Source organism: Cynara cardunculus (genome assembly GCF_001531365.2).
Source record: "Cynara cardunculus var. scolymus isolate 2C chromosome LG 3, CcrdV1, whole genome shotgun sequence".
NCBI classification, from domain to species: domain Eukaryota; kingdom Viridiplantae; phylum Streptophyta; class Magnoliopsida; order Asterales; family Asteraceae; genus Cynara; species Cynara cardunculus.
The window spans coordinates 1,753,762-1,770,459 of NC_037530.1; the positions used below are offsets into that span (position 1 = coordinate 1,753,762).

General features: G+C 36.2%; 2 protein-coding genes across 3 annotated transcripts; one reads left to right on the plus strand and one right to left on the minus strand.

The window, feature by feature from the left end:
* Positions 1 to 1,727: 1,727 nt before the first annotated feature.
* LOC112509751 (rab9 effector protein with kelch motifs) lies at positions 1,728 to 14,159 on the plus strand. Of its 2 annotated transcripts, XM_025114870.1 has the most exons (17): positions 1,728 to 1,817; positions 1,921 to 2,018; positions 3,443 to 3,581; positions 3,678 to 3,706; positions 3,825 to 3,921; positions 4,036 to 4,091; positions 4,196 to 4,303; positions 5,591 to 5,647; positions 6,515 to 6,606; positions 7,557 to 7,641; positions 9,467 to 9,619; positions 10,055 to 10,152; positions 10,306 to 10,470; positions 10,573 to 10,685; positions 12,503 to 12,593; positions 12,970 to 13,072; positions 13,992 to 14,159. In XM_025114870.1, the coding sequence occupies exons 1-16, from the start codon at positions 1,756 to 1,758 to the stop codon at positions 13,027 to 13,029; spliced, it is 1,503 nt and encodes a 500-aa protein (XP_024970638.1). In that variant the 5' UTR covers positions 1,728 to 1,755; the 3' UTR covers positions 13,030 to 13,072; positions 13,992 to 14,159. The 2 variants fall into 2 exon arrangements, with proteins under 2 accessions (XP_024970638.1, XP_024970639.1); XM_025114871.1 differs by lacking the exon at positions 12,970 to 13,072.
* LOC112509753 lies at positions 13,250 to 14,866 on the minus strand. Its single transcript, XM_025114872.1, has 4 exons — positions 14,609 to 14,866; positions 14,029 to 14,139; positions 13,860 to 13,940; positions 13,250 to 13,484 (listed from the first exon to the last, which is right to left on the minus strand). The coding sequence occupies exons 1-4, from the start codon at positions 14,804 to 14,806 to the stop codon at positions 13,410 to 13,412; spliced, it is 465 nt and encodes a 154-aa protein (XP_024970640.1). The 5' UTR covers positions 14,807 to 14,866; the 3' UTR covers positions 13,250 to 13,409.
* Between the last annotated feature and the right edge of the window lie 1,832 nt (positions 14,867 to 16,698).

A 16,698-nucleotide genomic window follows, 5' to 3' on the forward strand; every position in this document is an offset into this window, starting at 1 on the left:
ATATATATATATATATATTTGGGTTCACGTAAGACCAAAAGTTTTTCATGAGACCTGTAAAACCAGTTTATGTTCATTGATCAACTTTATAAGCTAATGATTTAAAGTTGCACGATAGTAATTTTGTAATTATTGAGAAAGTCTCGTGGCATTTATGAATGTTCAAATTGTCATATTGTAGATCTAATCCAATGATTAAGAATTAGTCTTACGGGTCTCATGAAAAATCATTTGGTTATTAGTTATATATTATGTGTGTGTGTTTGGAAAAACCCAACAAACACTTTCATTTTCAATGATTACCATTAATTGTATCTGTTTGACTTTCCTTTGGTTATTAGTTATATGGTACACAGGATATCTTAACAACGTTTGCTTATTGGTTTGACATGTGATTGATTATAGTAAACGGTGTTCTTGCGTTTTCATAAAATTGTGATTTACTCGCTTGAACCCATCTCTACACATATAATTATAGCAAAATACATACATGTGTTTTTATAATCATTACATTACAAAATGGTCATCTAACAAAATGGCAGAACGAACCGAAAGGGCATTTGGTCTAGCGGTAACGTAGTCCTTGGTCTCCTAGGAGGTCAGGGTTTAAACCTCACCAAGGATGAAGAGGGTGTGTGAGTTTATTTATTGCATTTGACGTATATAAATATTATACACTTCTAAAAGAAATGGCATAACGAATGTTTTCGTGAAGTCATTGTATTTGTGAATAAAATGTAAGCAAAAAGGTTTTTCCAGATTCTAATAACTCATCTGTCATCTTTTTTAACCTATAAACATGACGTTGAAAACATTATTAACCCTCAACTGTGTGACCCTTTATAGAATTTTTGGTTTTGAAACACATATACGGGTTGGGTTCAAACGAGAACAATTACTAAATAAGATAACACGAAAACAATCAAATTACATGTGATTTTATACCAAATTCACATGTAAAACTATACTGTTATAGTGGTGAAAATACAAAATTGCGGTCGGGACCGATATTTGAAATAACGGTTATAGCAGTGGTACAACAGTATGGCAGTTCGTATAATATTTCTTAGAATTATATATAATATGCCTACATAAACATATCAGTTGTAAAATAGGAAAAATATTAAAAAACGAGCTAATTGTAAGCAATAGATTTAGCGTCACCATCATCTAGTATGATCACTTATTCGTTTAGGCTAAAAAATAGAGGCCGGAAATAAAGCCCAAAAAAAGAAAGACTGAAATAAAGCATAACTATCTAAAAACAGAGACTGAAAATAAAGTCCCAACCTCTCCAAAAAGTAACGCTAACATCGAACGCAATTGACCCTAAATACCGGTCAAAATTGCGGTCAATTGCGCTACCGCAATCTGACCTCCGCTATTTTGCTAATATCTGCTATCTGAGATATCGTCACAATTAACAGCATAGGTGTAAAATCGCATGTGATTCACATGATTTTGACTACAACCTAAGGTCGGGCCAGGTCACTGCAGACCTTTACATTTGCCGTTTATTCAAATCATATATGATTTTATATATAATTTGACGATTTTTGAGTTCTCTACTCTTCTCGTTTAAACTTTTGACTAAAAATTAATTAATTTTTTAAAAATAAAATAAATATAAATATACTTGTAATGAGTTGACTCGGTTTCATAGATTAATACGATCTTGTAGTTGTATAAAACCCGGTTCAAGCCCCGATTCTCGAAATTTTCCGGATCTCCGATAGACAGAGGAGCAACGCAGCAATGCATTACTGGGTTCGAGCCTCACCGAGTGATTTTGGTGGACCTCATCCTCAACCTCGAAGGTAAAACCATCAATCTGTTCTTCAAATTCTATGATATCAAGGTTTTCTTCTTGTTTGGATGAATTTATTGAAGCTGAATCGTGTATTTTGTTCATGATCGCAGTGGCCACACCGCAGTCAATATTGGGAAGTCAAAGATCATAGTGTTTGGTGGTCTTGTAGATAAGAAATTCCTCAATGACATCTCTGTATATGACATCGGTATTTCTTTTCTTTGATTATTGATTTAATTATCCACAAATTAACGAATTTTTTTAGACAGAGTCAATCTATTGATTTTCAATGTTGAGTTCATGGTTATCATCATGCTTAATTCTCAAATTTTCATTTGTAAATCAGTACTCCAAATTTTGTGTAATTGGATGTTGCCAGTAGTCTGTATGTTTCATGGCAGATTAATAGTCATCTGCTTTATGTATAGTTGATATATACACCTTTCGTATGGGAAAGGAAAAAGGATACAAATGTGAAATGTTTGACTTGTGAATTTTGGTAATATTGTTATGCTTATTGTTATACCCTGCCAAAATCTCGCCATGTCCATCAATAAGCCTGTTGCTTTTGTATAACCCATGGTGAAATGGGGAAGTCATAGTTTAATTAGCAGTGTAACTCTTTTATGAAAGAAACTAAAACTGAAGTGGCACCCTGTTTCTGTATTCAGATGGAGTACTTGGGGGAGTTGTATCTTGAAGATTTATGGTGCAAAGATGTTAGGTTATTTAGCTAATGCATTCACTTTTTGAGTGTCAAGTTTGCTGTTATTCACCTTCTAATGTTAACAATATTGGTTTCTAATAAGAGATTTCCCTGGTCAAGCTAAAAGACTTTTAGTAGTTTTCATTAGCATTGTAACTTTTATAAAAACGTCAGATATTACCATAAAGATACTGTTTTATGAGCCTCAGCAGATGAGGAATTAAGTTATGAAATTCATTAAATCATAGTACAATTGATAACATGCTTATGGTGAACTTGGTATGAACATTGAAACTGGATATAATATTTACTCGTTTTTTGTAACCAACAAAAAATGCTGGTTTCTTAGCCAATAGACTTCTATACCATGATTTTTGTCATCAACAGATAAATTATTGTAATGTTGTTTATCACGTGACAAGGGAAAAGACTAATGCTAGACATCAGTTGTAATGCTGATTTCAGATGCATCATGCATGTAGTAGTCCTGTCGTGGAACTTGCAAAGAGTGGGATTTTTAAGTACATCAGTTAAATGCAATTGATATGATTTATATGATGCATGATTTTTTATACTGGAAAAATGATATGGCAAGTGTATTGCAAATACATATGAAGTTCATCTTGTGATGGCATTGAGTATATGTTCATAACATATCATAAGTGTTCGGGGGCATAATCTGGCTTTATATCTGTGATTGTCAATATGTTGGCATGCAACTTAAAATTTATATGAATTTGAAGCATGGAAGCTCTTATTACAACAATAGACAAATAAAATAATGAAATGGGTAAGAAGGTTTTCTGAGAAATTTTGGTTTGTGGACTTGAGGCTGCATTAAAATTTGTTTGATAGTTGTGGATGCACTGTCAAATAGTGGACCAGTAAAATTGTTTGTTTTAAATTTCTTTCTTTTAATGTTTCAGAGAATAAGCTATGGTTTCAGCCTGAGTGCACTGGTAGTGGTTCAGAAGGGCAAACGGGGCCCAGTCCTCGAGCATTTCATATTGCCATTTCAATCGATTGTCATATGTTCGTTTTTGGTGGGAGACTTGGTACCAAGAGGTTGTTCAACGATCAACCTATGGTTAATAACAGTGCTTTTGGCCAATATTTCAACTGCTTACTCACAAGTTATTGACAAAGATACTCAACCTGCAGGTTGGGAGACTTTTGGGTCCTAGACACTGGTGAAGTATTTGAACCACAAAGCTTTTTACTCATCAACTATCATTTGCAGTTCATTTTTCTCTGAAGATCTCCAAATTTCGTGACAAGTTTTCCGTTTGCTTTGAATTCCATGTTCAGACATATGGCAATGGTCGGAGCTTACCAGTTTCGGTGATTTACCTTCGCCAAGAGATTTTGCAGCTGCTTCAGCTATTGGGAACCATAAAATAGTAATGTCAGAATTGCTACACCCATTACTCCCTAGTTGCTTCTTAGTTCTTGTCGTTCGCTCTCTCTTTTACGCCATATGTAGATGCTAATATCAATGGCACTTGCATGCTTACCATAGGTATGGAGGCTGGGATGGTAAGAAGTGGTTGTCCGATGTATTTGTCTTGGATACAAGTAAAGTTTTCCCTTGCAAATCTTGTCCTTTTTCTTTCAGTCACATGTTACTATTATGATGATTATATTGACTCATTAAGATATACTTTATGCTTTTTAAACAGTCTCACTGGAGTGGACAGAGTTAGCAGTTACAGGAACATTGCCACCACCACGGTGCGGCCATACAGCCACTATGGTTGAGAAGCGATTGCTTGTATATGGTGGCAGAGGTGAGATATATCTTCCGCCCTTGCATACCATTTTATCTATTAATTTCTCTCCAGTTGACGTTTGATTCTTTTAACTATAATTGATGACTGAAGTATATTACAATTTTGAACACTCCTCCCTGATGTATTCCAATATTTTACTATGTATCAGTGGATATCTTGGAACTTGAAAAATAAATATTCTTACACACAGTGATCAGCTTATCTAGCCTTGTTTAAAGCTTTTTCTTTAAACAAGCATGAGATACATGTAATTAGACAATAGAATTAACAACCCTGGCTTGCAATAATATCTCCCTTTCCTTTTTCCATTTGAGCTATGTATTAAATTCCTTATTTTCTTTTATTTACTTCATACTAGGATAACTACTGGTGGTGTTTAGGAACCATGTAGGTTGGTGTCGTAATCTATAAACATTCTTTTGACTTGACCTACTACATACCCCTTTCCTTAAGAGAATAGCAGTATCATGACCTTTTACACTTTTAACATCGTGCCCTACCATCCTTCACATGAAGTTCGTCAGCACGAGTTTCCAACAACAGATGCCAAGCAGCCTGTATTTCTCTTGTTTTGTAATTCATTTATTTCTAGACTTTGCAGCTGACTCAAATTCGAGTGTGAGAACTTTGTCTGTGGACCAGATGTGTATATCAGTACATACACAACAGTAGATCAAATTGTAGACCAGGATATTAAAATATATTATCAGGGGTACAAGGGGAAAACTTGAGCTTAAATAAAGTGATATCAATCATTTAAAAGTAGAATGCGTTTTTTGTTGTTGTTTTAATTAAGAGATATAACACATACAACATCTGTAATTTGCTTGATCGACTTGTGGGCCACAGTTAACATCCACCCGCATAATTGCAGCTTGTGGATTTACATGTGATTGATAAAAGAAGTATTTGCATCTCATCCTCTTCTTGATGTGCATTGCCTATGATTGAAAAGAAAATATTTTCTTATTACATCCAAAATAGTTGCAATCAATATGAGTGCATCTTAAGATTATGTTACATTTGCTTCTTGAAGACAAATCACAAATGCATTAATCTACTACAAAATAGATGGGAAAACTGATATATTCAGGAGGGAGAAAAAAGTAAGATGTGCAGCACAATTCAATGGAAAACCCAAAATTGATCCACTGTGGGCGGTGATGCTGGGCATAAATACAGTGTTGAGAGTGATAGTATGATCTTAATATTAACTTCTGTCAACTGTTTATTTATTTCTGGGATTCTGTATGATATGGATGGTGTTTCTGTCAATTTTTTCAGGAGGCGGAGGACCAATCATGGGTGATTTATGGGCGTTGAAGGGTCTCATTGAGGAAGGTATATCTGCCGTCACATTTGATGACTTTGCCCTCTTTTGAAAACTTTCTAGGTTGCATAAGGAATGGTCGACTAAAGTTTGCAACAAGTATCGTCACACTTATATCAAAGTGCAAATGTGGATGCTTAAGCTAATATTTAAAAATCAACCTGTGATTACACTTATACACAATTCATACATGTTTTCTTTTGCACTTAAATCAAATCTGTATATCACATCCCGACTCCAGAATCAGGCACCAAAACATACTGAAGGCAACATGCTGAGACGAATAGAAATAATGAACACATGAAAATTTATGTGAAAACTAAGTTGGGAAAATGGTATCTGGTGAGCCGTGGAAAAAACTTTTGAGGCAAAAAGAATAATAATGAAGGTCAAGGTTTCACACCCTACCAGTAAGAGGTTTGCATATGGTGTAACCTTGATGATGCAAGTACCAAACTCCTGTTGCAGCCGGTGGACCCCAAAAAAGGTGGTGGCACTTCACTACCCTACAAGAGAGTAAACAGTAATGTGGGCCCATAAGTTTGATGCATATCTTAACATGTAGTTTTAGCCTGATATACAGTAGTTCCTGAAGCTCATAAGATAATTGATTGGCCTCTTTGAGGTGTTCTTCAGTAAGGTTTTGTCATCTCTAGTGAGGACTTCAACTACTAGGAAATATATGTGGTTGTTAAATATTAACCCTGCATATCTTTTTTTTCTTTTTCTCCAGTTCTAATTAATTAGCATTTTTGTGTATCAGTGTATACTTGGTTCAAGTGTAAATTTGCTAATTTTGAGTAAAATAAGCTTTCCAAGCATATTAATGCTTTTACTCTAACTAATTAGTTTCTTTCTGAATTGCTTGTGCAAGGAAGATAATGAAGCTCCTGGATGGACCCAACTGAAGCTCCCTGGCCAAGCTCCTTCTTCCCGCTGTGGCCATACTGTTACTTCTGGAGGCCACTATGTTAGTGCCATTCTCTTCTCTCAGGCCATAATTTTTTTTCATTCCTTGCCTAATGATTCTCTTGCTTCTATTTTTGCTTGTTCACAAATAACATCTATTAAAGACAATCCATTAATTCCTTCATAGACTATCATAACCTTCACAATAAAAATGGTCTCAAAATGTATGCTGAACTAAAATATTTTTGTATTTAGAATTAAGGTAGGATAAGAATTAAGAAACAAAAAATGGGCTACTTTAGCAAGGCTGCTTATTCAAGGGACAACTATTAGAGAAACAGAGGTATGTTCCATTACGCGTTTGAATAAACATTTTGAAAAATTTATTGAGGATGGTGGCTGGTGAGTTCATATTAGCTTGATGATCCATAATCAGTGGATTGTAGGTGACTCGTATAATAATGAAAAAACAGGCCAGATCCGTGGCAGTTGGCACTCAAGCTTTACATGCAAATCAATTATGAAAACTAGATTTCCGTAGGTGGAGAAAACCAATGGTTATGTCTGAATCTGCATTCTTGTGTAACTAGACTTTTCATAAGTGATACCTTGATTGAGCACATGACACACCACATGAGAAAAGTCCAGTTACATGAGAATGCAGATTCAGACATAACCATTGATTTTCTCCACCTTTCTGAATCACTGTCCTGATGTTCATATATTACACACCACACCCTTATTAAACTTTATAGCATTACTGAAACATAGCTTTGAATCTAGAATCAATGCAGGTTTACTATCATAAGTTGCACATTTTTGCTTTTGACAAGAAAACATTATCTCATGATCTATATTACGTACAATAAAGCTACACAAGACGCATCTATGTTTCTAGTGAACATCTTAGGGAGTCACCTTTGGCTGCATGCTAATAAATTGAATATAACTAATATTCTTTAAATTTCAAACTTTACTAACATGGTTCTTAACAAATTGTATATTTTTCAGCTTCTCATGTTCGGAGGCCATGGAACTGGGGGTTGGTTGAGTCGCTACGATGTTTATTACAATGACTGTGTTGTTTTAGACAGGGGTGAGTGGTTTTCACATAAGATGCTCGACATATTCTCAAGTATCTATTTCCTTTGCTTTGCTTTGGCTGCTTTCGTGGATCTAGATCTATCTGGCATTTCATTGTTCCTTTAAACATCTTACAAGTCAGGACTTCTATCAGTGGTCCTGTCCTTGTCATGTCTGGCTGGGATAACATGTCGCTGCTTTTCTGGTAGGACTATGTAATTGGTCAAATCTTTCAAAGCTCTCTTTGTTTGGACTGGCTTTGACCAAATTTTCTCCAGGCACAGTTCCTGATTTTAGACTAAAGACAAATTAAAAGGTTGAAGATGTTTCTATTTTTTTTCCATAATGGATATAGCAGCTAAACATAAACTTCAAAAGCCAAAGAAAATAAATGGCAGTTCACATATTGACTTATACAATAACAGCAAGAAATAAAGGAGCAAAAACCAAGCCATGAGATGTCTTGGAAGAGAAACAAGTTCCAGAAAGAGCCCTATAGACAGAGGGGAGAATCCAACATATATACAGGTGGGTTTGGTCCATGACTAGCCAATGTGGGACTCCAACACTCCCCTTGAACGCAGACTAGGCTAGATTGTGTGGTGACCCCCAAGAGGTGCTAGACACCATGTTAGAATATGTGGAACCCCTTGATTCTCTCTCTAAAAGAGCCCTTAGAGCTAGGAGAATCCTACATATATACGGGTGGATTTGGTCCATGACTAACCGAAGTGGGATTCCCGCACTATATTGTACTTAAATTGGTTAAATCTGTCTAGCTTCACTTTTCCTTAGTCACTGGTTTTCAATCTTTATCTGCTCCCTAGTGTGAGCTCTTGGGGACTATCTTCCCATGCATCTAAAGGATTATGTTGGAGATGATTATTTCAAGTGGTTTTCTAAGGGCTTCCCTCATTTTTTTTGTAGCCTGACCTACCCTACCTTTTGTGTGTGTCTCAGATCTAATCGTTGGAATCCCACATGATAGATAGTTTGTGTGGAAGGCATTTCCCACACAAACATGTAGTGCCTACTAAGTGGACATAGCAGGGGCTTATGTGTGGGATAGGCTTCCAAAAGTGCTATTTAGTGGGTTAGAACCGAACCAAAAAAGGGATCACGAAAATCGACAGCTTGTCTAAGTGGGATGGTTTTTAATTTTCTGATTAGTTTATATATGTACTGTTGAGGCTCATGCCTGGAGGCTTATGCCTCGTGGTAACTAAGGAAAAACGCCTCACCTCGAGTTTCCGTCTTTTAAAACCTTGCCTCTAGCCATCAATAAACCTCTACAATAAGGTTACTTCATCCTATGTGGCCCTTATTACAGCGGACCAAACTATGGGCCTGTTTGTTAGCAGCTTAATGAGACTTGCAGCTTATTCTGTCAGCTATACATGACTATTTGGCAGTTGCTTAATGATATAGACAGTGGCTTATACAGTAAGCTTCTAGGTGGAGCTTTATGCAAAAAGCCAAAAAAATTCAAATATACCCCTCGCAGTTAAAAAATACGCTCCTTTCGTCTATGAAAAATCCTCCTAAACAAAAACTTTATCAATCTATACAGACAATCTTGTCCATACAAGCCTTAATGAAAATCCCCCAAACCACCCCTATGTGCTATCGGGGTTGATAGGCTGTGTAAATTCATCCGTTAGCCAATCAATGGTCTTTAATGAGCTGGCAGCAGTTTTCAGTCAGCTACCTATGGGCATGGATCATCTATAGAGATCTGATTAACACGATTTAGGCTTATTGCATTACATCATGACTACTTAAAAAAATAATATATGCATTAATTTTGTGGTCTGTTGGGTTATTGTTTTTATTATCAGTGTCTGTGCAGTGGAGACGCCTTGCAACTAACATTGAAGCTCCTTCTGCGCGTGCTTATCACTCCATGACATGTATTGGCTCACGTTATCTGTTATTTGGTGGCTTTGATGGGAAAGTGACTTATGGTGATTTATGGTGGTTAGTTCCAGAAGGTATTGGTTAGCTTTCTTCCTGTGATGTTTTATATTTCGAAGTAGTGTGTTGTTTTACACTTTGAGGGGTTGCAAATGACCTTCTTTCAACCAGATATATTTATTATCTACCGATGAGTTTAGCTCTTTGGGAGTCGCTAAAATGTTTGTCATTACTCCAGTTATTGTTTGGTTGGAACTGTGTTCTGGTGGAAGACTTTCTACAATTTCAACTTTAGTTTTTAGTTTAATCCAAATTGGGTGCATGCAGATCTTCAAATTTTTGTTAAAGACATTATTTTGATTTAATATGGACAAAAGCAGAATATGTAATAAAGTTTTTTGATTACAGAAATCCAAGTTCTCAAGGATCATTTAAGTGTTAATATGTTTCATGTACTTGATCAACTTTGATAAGGAGCTGACCTGAGATGGATTTTATGCTTGAACTCGTAGATGATCCTATTTCAAATCGATTGTCTGCATCTCCATCAAAAGTAATTCATGAAAGTCAAGATGCATCCATGGCTAATGACTTCCGATCCGAAACAAAGGTTTTAATATATTAGCTTTGATGTATATCCATCTTCTGATTCATGCTTAATAAAACATGCTTTTGGGTTTTACAAAATGATGTTATAAACTCTCAATTAGGAAGTTCGGATGTAAAAAGCAGCACTTAGTTTGGCTTTCCATTGTGCTTTCAGGAAAACCACGAGGAAGGATCAGCCATCTCCGAGCTACAAAAGAGATTTGATATTTCTGTTTCATTTTCTGGTCATGGTCTTCAAATTGTTCATGAATCTGAAGATAAAGAATTTCTTGAACTAGCATCAAGAATGATTAGGAATAGAACATTTAGTAATAAAGAGGTTAAATATGTTGGCAATTTGCATTTTTTGACCTTCGTCTGTTTGTAATACACACATGTGTAGACATTAAGCTTAAGCAACTGGAACATGTGACTAATGCAGGCAGCTCAAGCACTCCGTGAGCATTGGCGGAACTCGACCCCAAAATCAATACCTCTGAAGGAGATCGGCCTGTTGCTGCGTGACTACCAACGCCTGATTAGTCGTCATCATTTGTAAGGATACAATTCTACTAGTTGCACCAACTAGCTTGAAGTAGTCTAAGATCTATGGTCTTCCGTTCAACAGCTGTCTCATGATAAGTTATGAATATTTAACATGAATAGGCATGGGTTCTGATTTTGAAGTTTGAATGAGGTTATTTGAATAGGTATGACTAGATCAACTGGATCAAACCAACCAAGCCATTATCTTTTCAGATTGACTGAGTTGAACTGGTTAAAACTTTACCCTTGCTATGAACCTGCATATATTCATCCTTCATTTACTGATTTAGAGGGTGGCTGTGCTTTCAAATAAGCTAGGCTTGATCGTGATAGGAAATGGAAAATTTGAAGTTATTATCCCTCTTGACAACTAGCACCACCATGTTCTTGTGATGTTATGCTGGTGGCTTTGATCATCATTTCTTCCACGACTATGTGAACTGAGAATGATGAGAAGTTGCATTAAAATCATCTGACCAAGTTTATAGATTTAATCCTGTTAAAACAATAGTCGTCTCATTCACATAAACCTTTACCAAGTCAAGCTGGGATAACATAAAATCTGTCATGCATTTAAAAGAAGGGTTTGAATATAATTCAAAGATTTCACTGAGTTTTGCTCAAATAGGAAAAAAACCCGTTATTTATAATTGTAGTTCTGATAGAAGTTCCAAAAATCTCACATTTGATCCTTAAGTCTGTGCATCCAATCGAAGAAACAAAGGGAATGCTGCTCTCCCTACTTCTTCTACATATCAATTCATGCTCCATCTTTATCTCTCTCTTTCAACGTGGTGCACACACAACATAGATAGAACAAGAGAATTTTGATGAACTAGTCTGTCCCCCTGGAGGTTTTACAACCCTTGATATACAGCAAATGCAACTTCAAGGTGCACCCATGGATTGGCCAGTTCCTATCCAGAAGGCTGCAATTTCCTTTGATTGTTCCTTTTTTCTATGCCCTAACCTGCAATCTCCCCATGTAGTTATCATTGATATTTGAAGTTCCAATTTGAGAAGTATCAAATTCGAGGATTTTTGGATTGAAGTATCATAGGTTATAGGTTGCTGATGTTACTGGAGAAGTTTCTGGTGGAATTACAGGAGTGGTTGTTTAGAAAAGAGTGAGAGGTGGATTATGGGGAGGGGGAGCGGGTTTGGGAATCATGTAGGAGGGTTTCCTCAAGCGAAAAGACTAAAACCCCAATAGATTTTGGTCTTGTTCAACTGAAAGTGGGCATGTTGTTTTGCCCTGAGGTGGGTATCCTGCCAAGTCCAACACGTGTGATCATGTTTAGCTCTGTTGCCCATACACAACACCTATTTTTCAAAATTTGACAAGGGTTTCGAGGATAAACTACATTGAGTTTGCTAGGTGGAAGAACCGTCTTTTCTTCCTGGGGAAATGCATCAGCTTCTTCATCTTGGTTAATTGAGCGCTCCTCAAAGAAAAAGGTGAATGATTTCTGGCTGGCAAGTATCAAGGGATGAGAGATTGAGAGCAGATAGACATCATAGAAAGAATTCCATAGCAGCATCTGATTGAGTTCATTATGAATAGGAGTTAACATACGAAAGGAAGGTAACTGCTAGTGCCTACTGTCGTATTATAAAGGGAAGTTATTCTGAAGAGAGAACGAAAGATACAGCAATTTACTCGCTCCAAATATTAGCCATCTCCCACCAGAGAACCCTGTTATCAATCATTACATATCATTTAAATTGTGAACTTGTGCGCATGAACTTTATGCTTATTTTTTAATTTGGTGGCTGGTTTCATCTGTACATGTGTTAATTATAAGTAAACCTTTTAACTATGGCAGAGCGGAATTTGGATCTAATTTACAGTCTGCCGAATCTGGCTTCTCAGAGAAGGATACTTATCGGTTTTTTCACATTACAAACGCTTCTCAGGTAATGCATGCGTAGATTAGATTTTATTCAACTTATTTCTTTTCCACTCTCTGGATGCTATACTTTATGAAGCTATTTATCTTGAGCATTATAAATCTCTTCTCTCCCATTCTCCTCTTTTTTTTACCAGAACCTGTTTCTGTTTTTTTCTTGTAAGTGAACGGAAAGTGATTGTTATCTTTAAACAAATTGAACCCCTTTACAAAATCAAAATTTCCAAATCGATGACATAATTTAGGACTACTTTGAGCATCAAAGACCTTGTTATTGCTACTCCTTTTAAGTCGTATTTGATGAAGGGTGAATTTTCTACGACATATCTTTTGTGTGTCTTCATACTTGTAATGTTTTGACTTGATCTCGTTTCAACATTCAGCTACGCATGAGCGATATCCCGAATCTGTTAACAGAGTACAAACAGCTTCCTCTGGATTAAGGACATTAAGGGATCTGTATAGAACAATTTTCCAAATTGCTTTGTGAGTTTCCTTTAACCGTCTTATCAAAGTGTTTAAAGCAGAGTTCACTTTTTCTCATATAGCAATGCATTATCGTTTCTTGCTTTTAGAATTGCTTCTTTTCTACTGCATTTTAACAATCCCACGAATGTAAAACTGATCAACGGATTGCATGAGGCATACAATCAAGTAATCTATGAAGAAAAATTCTCAAATCGTGAATCATAACTGAATCATTTATGTAGGAAGACAGAAACATTGAAGGCTTAACAAATTTCACTTATTAGACAAGATAAAATTGTGAGCAGAGAAGATAAATGAGATAAGTCAATTCATATCATTCGTAAAATGTAGATAATCAGCATGAAGGATCTATGTTCTTGCTGAGTTCCTCTAGTTTCTTCATCCTGACTTGCTCACTTTCTTTCACCAACTGGAAAATGTAAACGACAACATCAATTGTGAAATGAGAACAAAAAAATCATAATAAATTGCTAGGGTCAGGTTTAGAGGAAAACCGCAAAAAAATGAAAAATTGAGGAACATCCTTGTAACCTTTCATCCGGACGGTATGCACACATGCATACAAGTAACTTGTAGCAATTTGTCCGGCATGCACATGTTACATAAAAACAAAGAAACAGCTCCACTTATGTGTATGCACATGTGCATACTGTCCACATGAATGGTTATCAGAGTGTTTCTCAGTTTTTCATTTTTTGGGGTTTTTCCCCTTAACCTCCCTCTAAATTGCTAAAATTAACTTGAAAGTGTTGGTGGGACTTAGGGAATTCGTTATTGGATTTACCTCCACTAACGTGGCGGTTAGTTGATTCTTTTCGTTGTTCTTTTGATGGAAAGCCTCCATTGCTTCTTTATATTCTTTCTCCTGTTTTCATGTGACATTATCCATATTGATGTTTTTTACTGTTGATTATAGATATACCAATGAAGGCGGGCCCGACATAAGTTCTTACCTTCTTCTGGCAGCTTTGTCCCAGTGATCTCACCTCACGGTTAGCCACATCTATCTTCTTTCGTACTGTTGCTACTTCTTTCCTCATTGGATCCGTCAAAACTTCAAGCTCCTGATATGTTTTTATAGACGTAGAACAAGAGATCTTTAGATAATCGAAACACATTATGTTTCATATTTGTGATTTAATAGGAATGCTCGACTCTTTGAACCATCTACCATCATGATGAAGGATCGTGTGAGAATAGGAGTTAAGGTGAGAAGTGTAAGAAGAGATTTGGACCTTTGATCACTTTTAATCCCAAAACAACCCATGAATTGTGCTTTAGATGAGAATTGATCTAGTGTATCTAGTTAGTGGAGATCCCTTCTTACTCTTCTCACCATAACTTTCATTCTCACCGGAACCCAACCCCGACCATCATTTATACTGAAATGCCGAAAATAATGCTATATAGTTTGCAAGAATGAGAAATGTTGCAAAAATTATGGGAAATTGTTTAAATTCGAAACCTCATTCTTGCAAAATGTAGTGTTTGTTTTTGTATTTTCACAAGAATGTTAGTTTCGTGGTGGCTTACTTCCCAAACTTGAGCCAAACGTCTGGTTTCTTCTTCTGCTCGGCCGAGTTTCAACTCGACCTTCTCCTTGACCTGCATTTTCTTCTTCTCGATCTCTTCTTCTCTGGCCTGAAACGACGCAAAAGCGAGCTTTGAAATCTCTTCTTCATCATTTTCATCCACAGATGCACCACTTCCAATGGTTGCTAAGTTCTTCATTTTGTTTTCAATTTTTGCACCTGCAGTTGGTTGTCTAATACCACCACACTTGATCTTTCTATATTTGTTGCATTCTCCAACTTCAATTCCCTTTTGTACCCTCCATTGCTTTTGCTTAAAATCTCTTCCTCTCTCTCTCTCTCACACACACACACACACACACACATCTTGCTTTTTGTGTAAACCATTTGAGGAGAAGCAACTCCATAGAAAATCTTTTAACCATAGCAGTATGCATCTTTTTTTGTTATTTGGTTGGTTTTCCATCAAGTCCTGTATGGATAAAGCTGTGTGTGTATTAATCTGTTTGTATAGATTGAGAAGGTTTTTGTGTCGGAAGGTTTTTTTTTATATAAATGGAAGGAGTGTGTTTTTTAATTGAGACGGGGAATTTTGGGAAAAACTTGGCTTTCTGCATAAAACTCCTCTTAAAAGCTTACTGAATAAGCCACTCTCTATATCATCAAGCCAATACCAAACAGTCATGTATAACTGACTGTATAAGCTGTGAGTTCCATTAAGCCTATTAAGCTGCTAACATACAAACCTTTAATGTTGTTTGGTATTGGCTTAATGAGCTGAATAACTTGTATGGTTTATTCGCTAATCCATATAAGAGTGTTTGGTTGTGGCTTATTGGGTAAGCCAGTAGCTTATTCACTCAACCGTGTGACCTTGGTTGCATCTATTAAGCCATGAAATTCCATCTCATGCCACTCTCTTAAATCGACCCGTATTCCTCCCTGCTCTCTCCATCGCTTGTTATAATGGTGATTGCATCCTCGTCATTGCCTCCTCCGCTCACTCTTTACACCCACCCAAAAAACCAAGCCCCTCTTCAAGTCGTCTCTATGCGGCATCAATATAAAGGTACAAACAACATTCAATTTAGACGGAGGGGTAAAATAGTCATTTTTGTTATTCAAACAATTTATTTAGCTCAACAAGCAAACAACTTAGTTTATTCCATTCAAACAGCTTAATCTATAACAGAGTTAATGGACAAACAATCAAACAACTATTTAGTTGATAACTGTTTCTAATTCAATCTTGTTCGAGAGAACTACTTATGTTAACAAATAGGGTCTTAAAAGTAAGTTTATTCCGTCATTAGCCAAGTGCGAAATAACTGCACCGTGGCTCTTTGTTTTTTTGTGGTCGAGAATGTAACCGTGGCTCACACAAATGAATATCCTTTTCTTTGTTAATCGTGGGTGTCCGGTCCAGCTTGTGTTCACCTCGGCTAATCCAGGTGTCTAGAGAACAGCCAAGGAAATCCCCAATGGCATTGTAGGACTCGAACCAGTGACAAATGAATAACTTTACCAGTAGGTTTTGCCTGAAGTGACAACGACAACCAAATTGAACCACAAAAACACGGTCTGGTTTGATCCGTCTACACAGTTCTGGCCTTGTAACGGGCTTTAAACTATTAACTAAACCAACTTAAAAAATGCAAGCAAAACATTACTTGATCATCATCTTTAAATCAAAATCATGAAATTATGAACTCAAAAGCATAAATATAAGTATATAACTATGAATTATACTGAAAAGTTATAGTAATATATGTATGTGTAAATACGCAGTCAGGTCGGTTAAACTGCCAAATGACACTGTTAAACCCTCTGAACTGCAAAAAAAACGATCCTATTTAATTTGGTTTAACCGATTTTTACGATCCAACGATTTTCTTTAGTTCCAAGACTTATCTATCTAATGAACTCATTTTTTAGTGCCCAAATATAAAAATGGAGAAGTGTCACCAAACCAACCATTGCTTGAAGCATGAGCAAGTTTGTTGACCTCCTTCACTTTATTATGCTTTTGCTTCATTTTTCTATAATTTGTTTTATGGTTCGTTTACCAAACACTTACTCAGGTAAGTGAAC

Coding starts and splice junctions, on each gene's coding strand:
- LOC112509751 (XM_025114870.1), top strand. CDS start 1,756: ATGCATTACTGGGTTCGAGCCTCACCGAGTGATTTTGGTGGACCTCAT. Junction 3,922..4,035: donor GGGAACCATAAAATAGTAAT/GTCAGAATTGCT, acceptor TGCTTACCATAG/GTATGGAGGCTGGGATGGTA. Junction 10,153..10,305: donor ACTTCCGATCCGAAACAAAG/GTTTTAATATAT, acceptor TTGTGCTTTCAG/GAAAACCACGAGGAAGGATC.
- LOC112509753 (XM_025114872.1), bottom strand. CDS start 14,806: ATGAAGAACTTAGCAACCATTGGAAGTGGTGCATCTGTGGATGAAAAT. Junction 14,140..14,608: donor GTTTGGCTCAAGTTTGGGAA/GTAAGCCACCAC, acceptor AAAACATATCAG/GAGCTTGAAGTTTTGACGGA. Junction 13,941..14,028: donor GACAAAGCTGCCAGAAGAAG/GTAAGAACTTAT, acceptor ACATGAAAACAG/GAGAAAGAATATAAAGAAGC.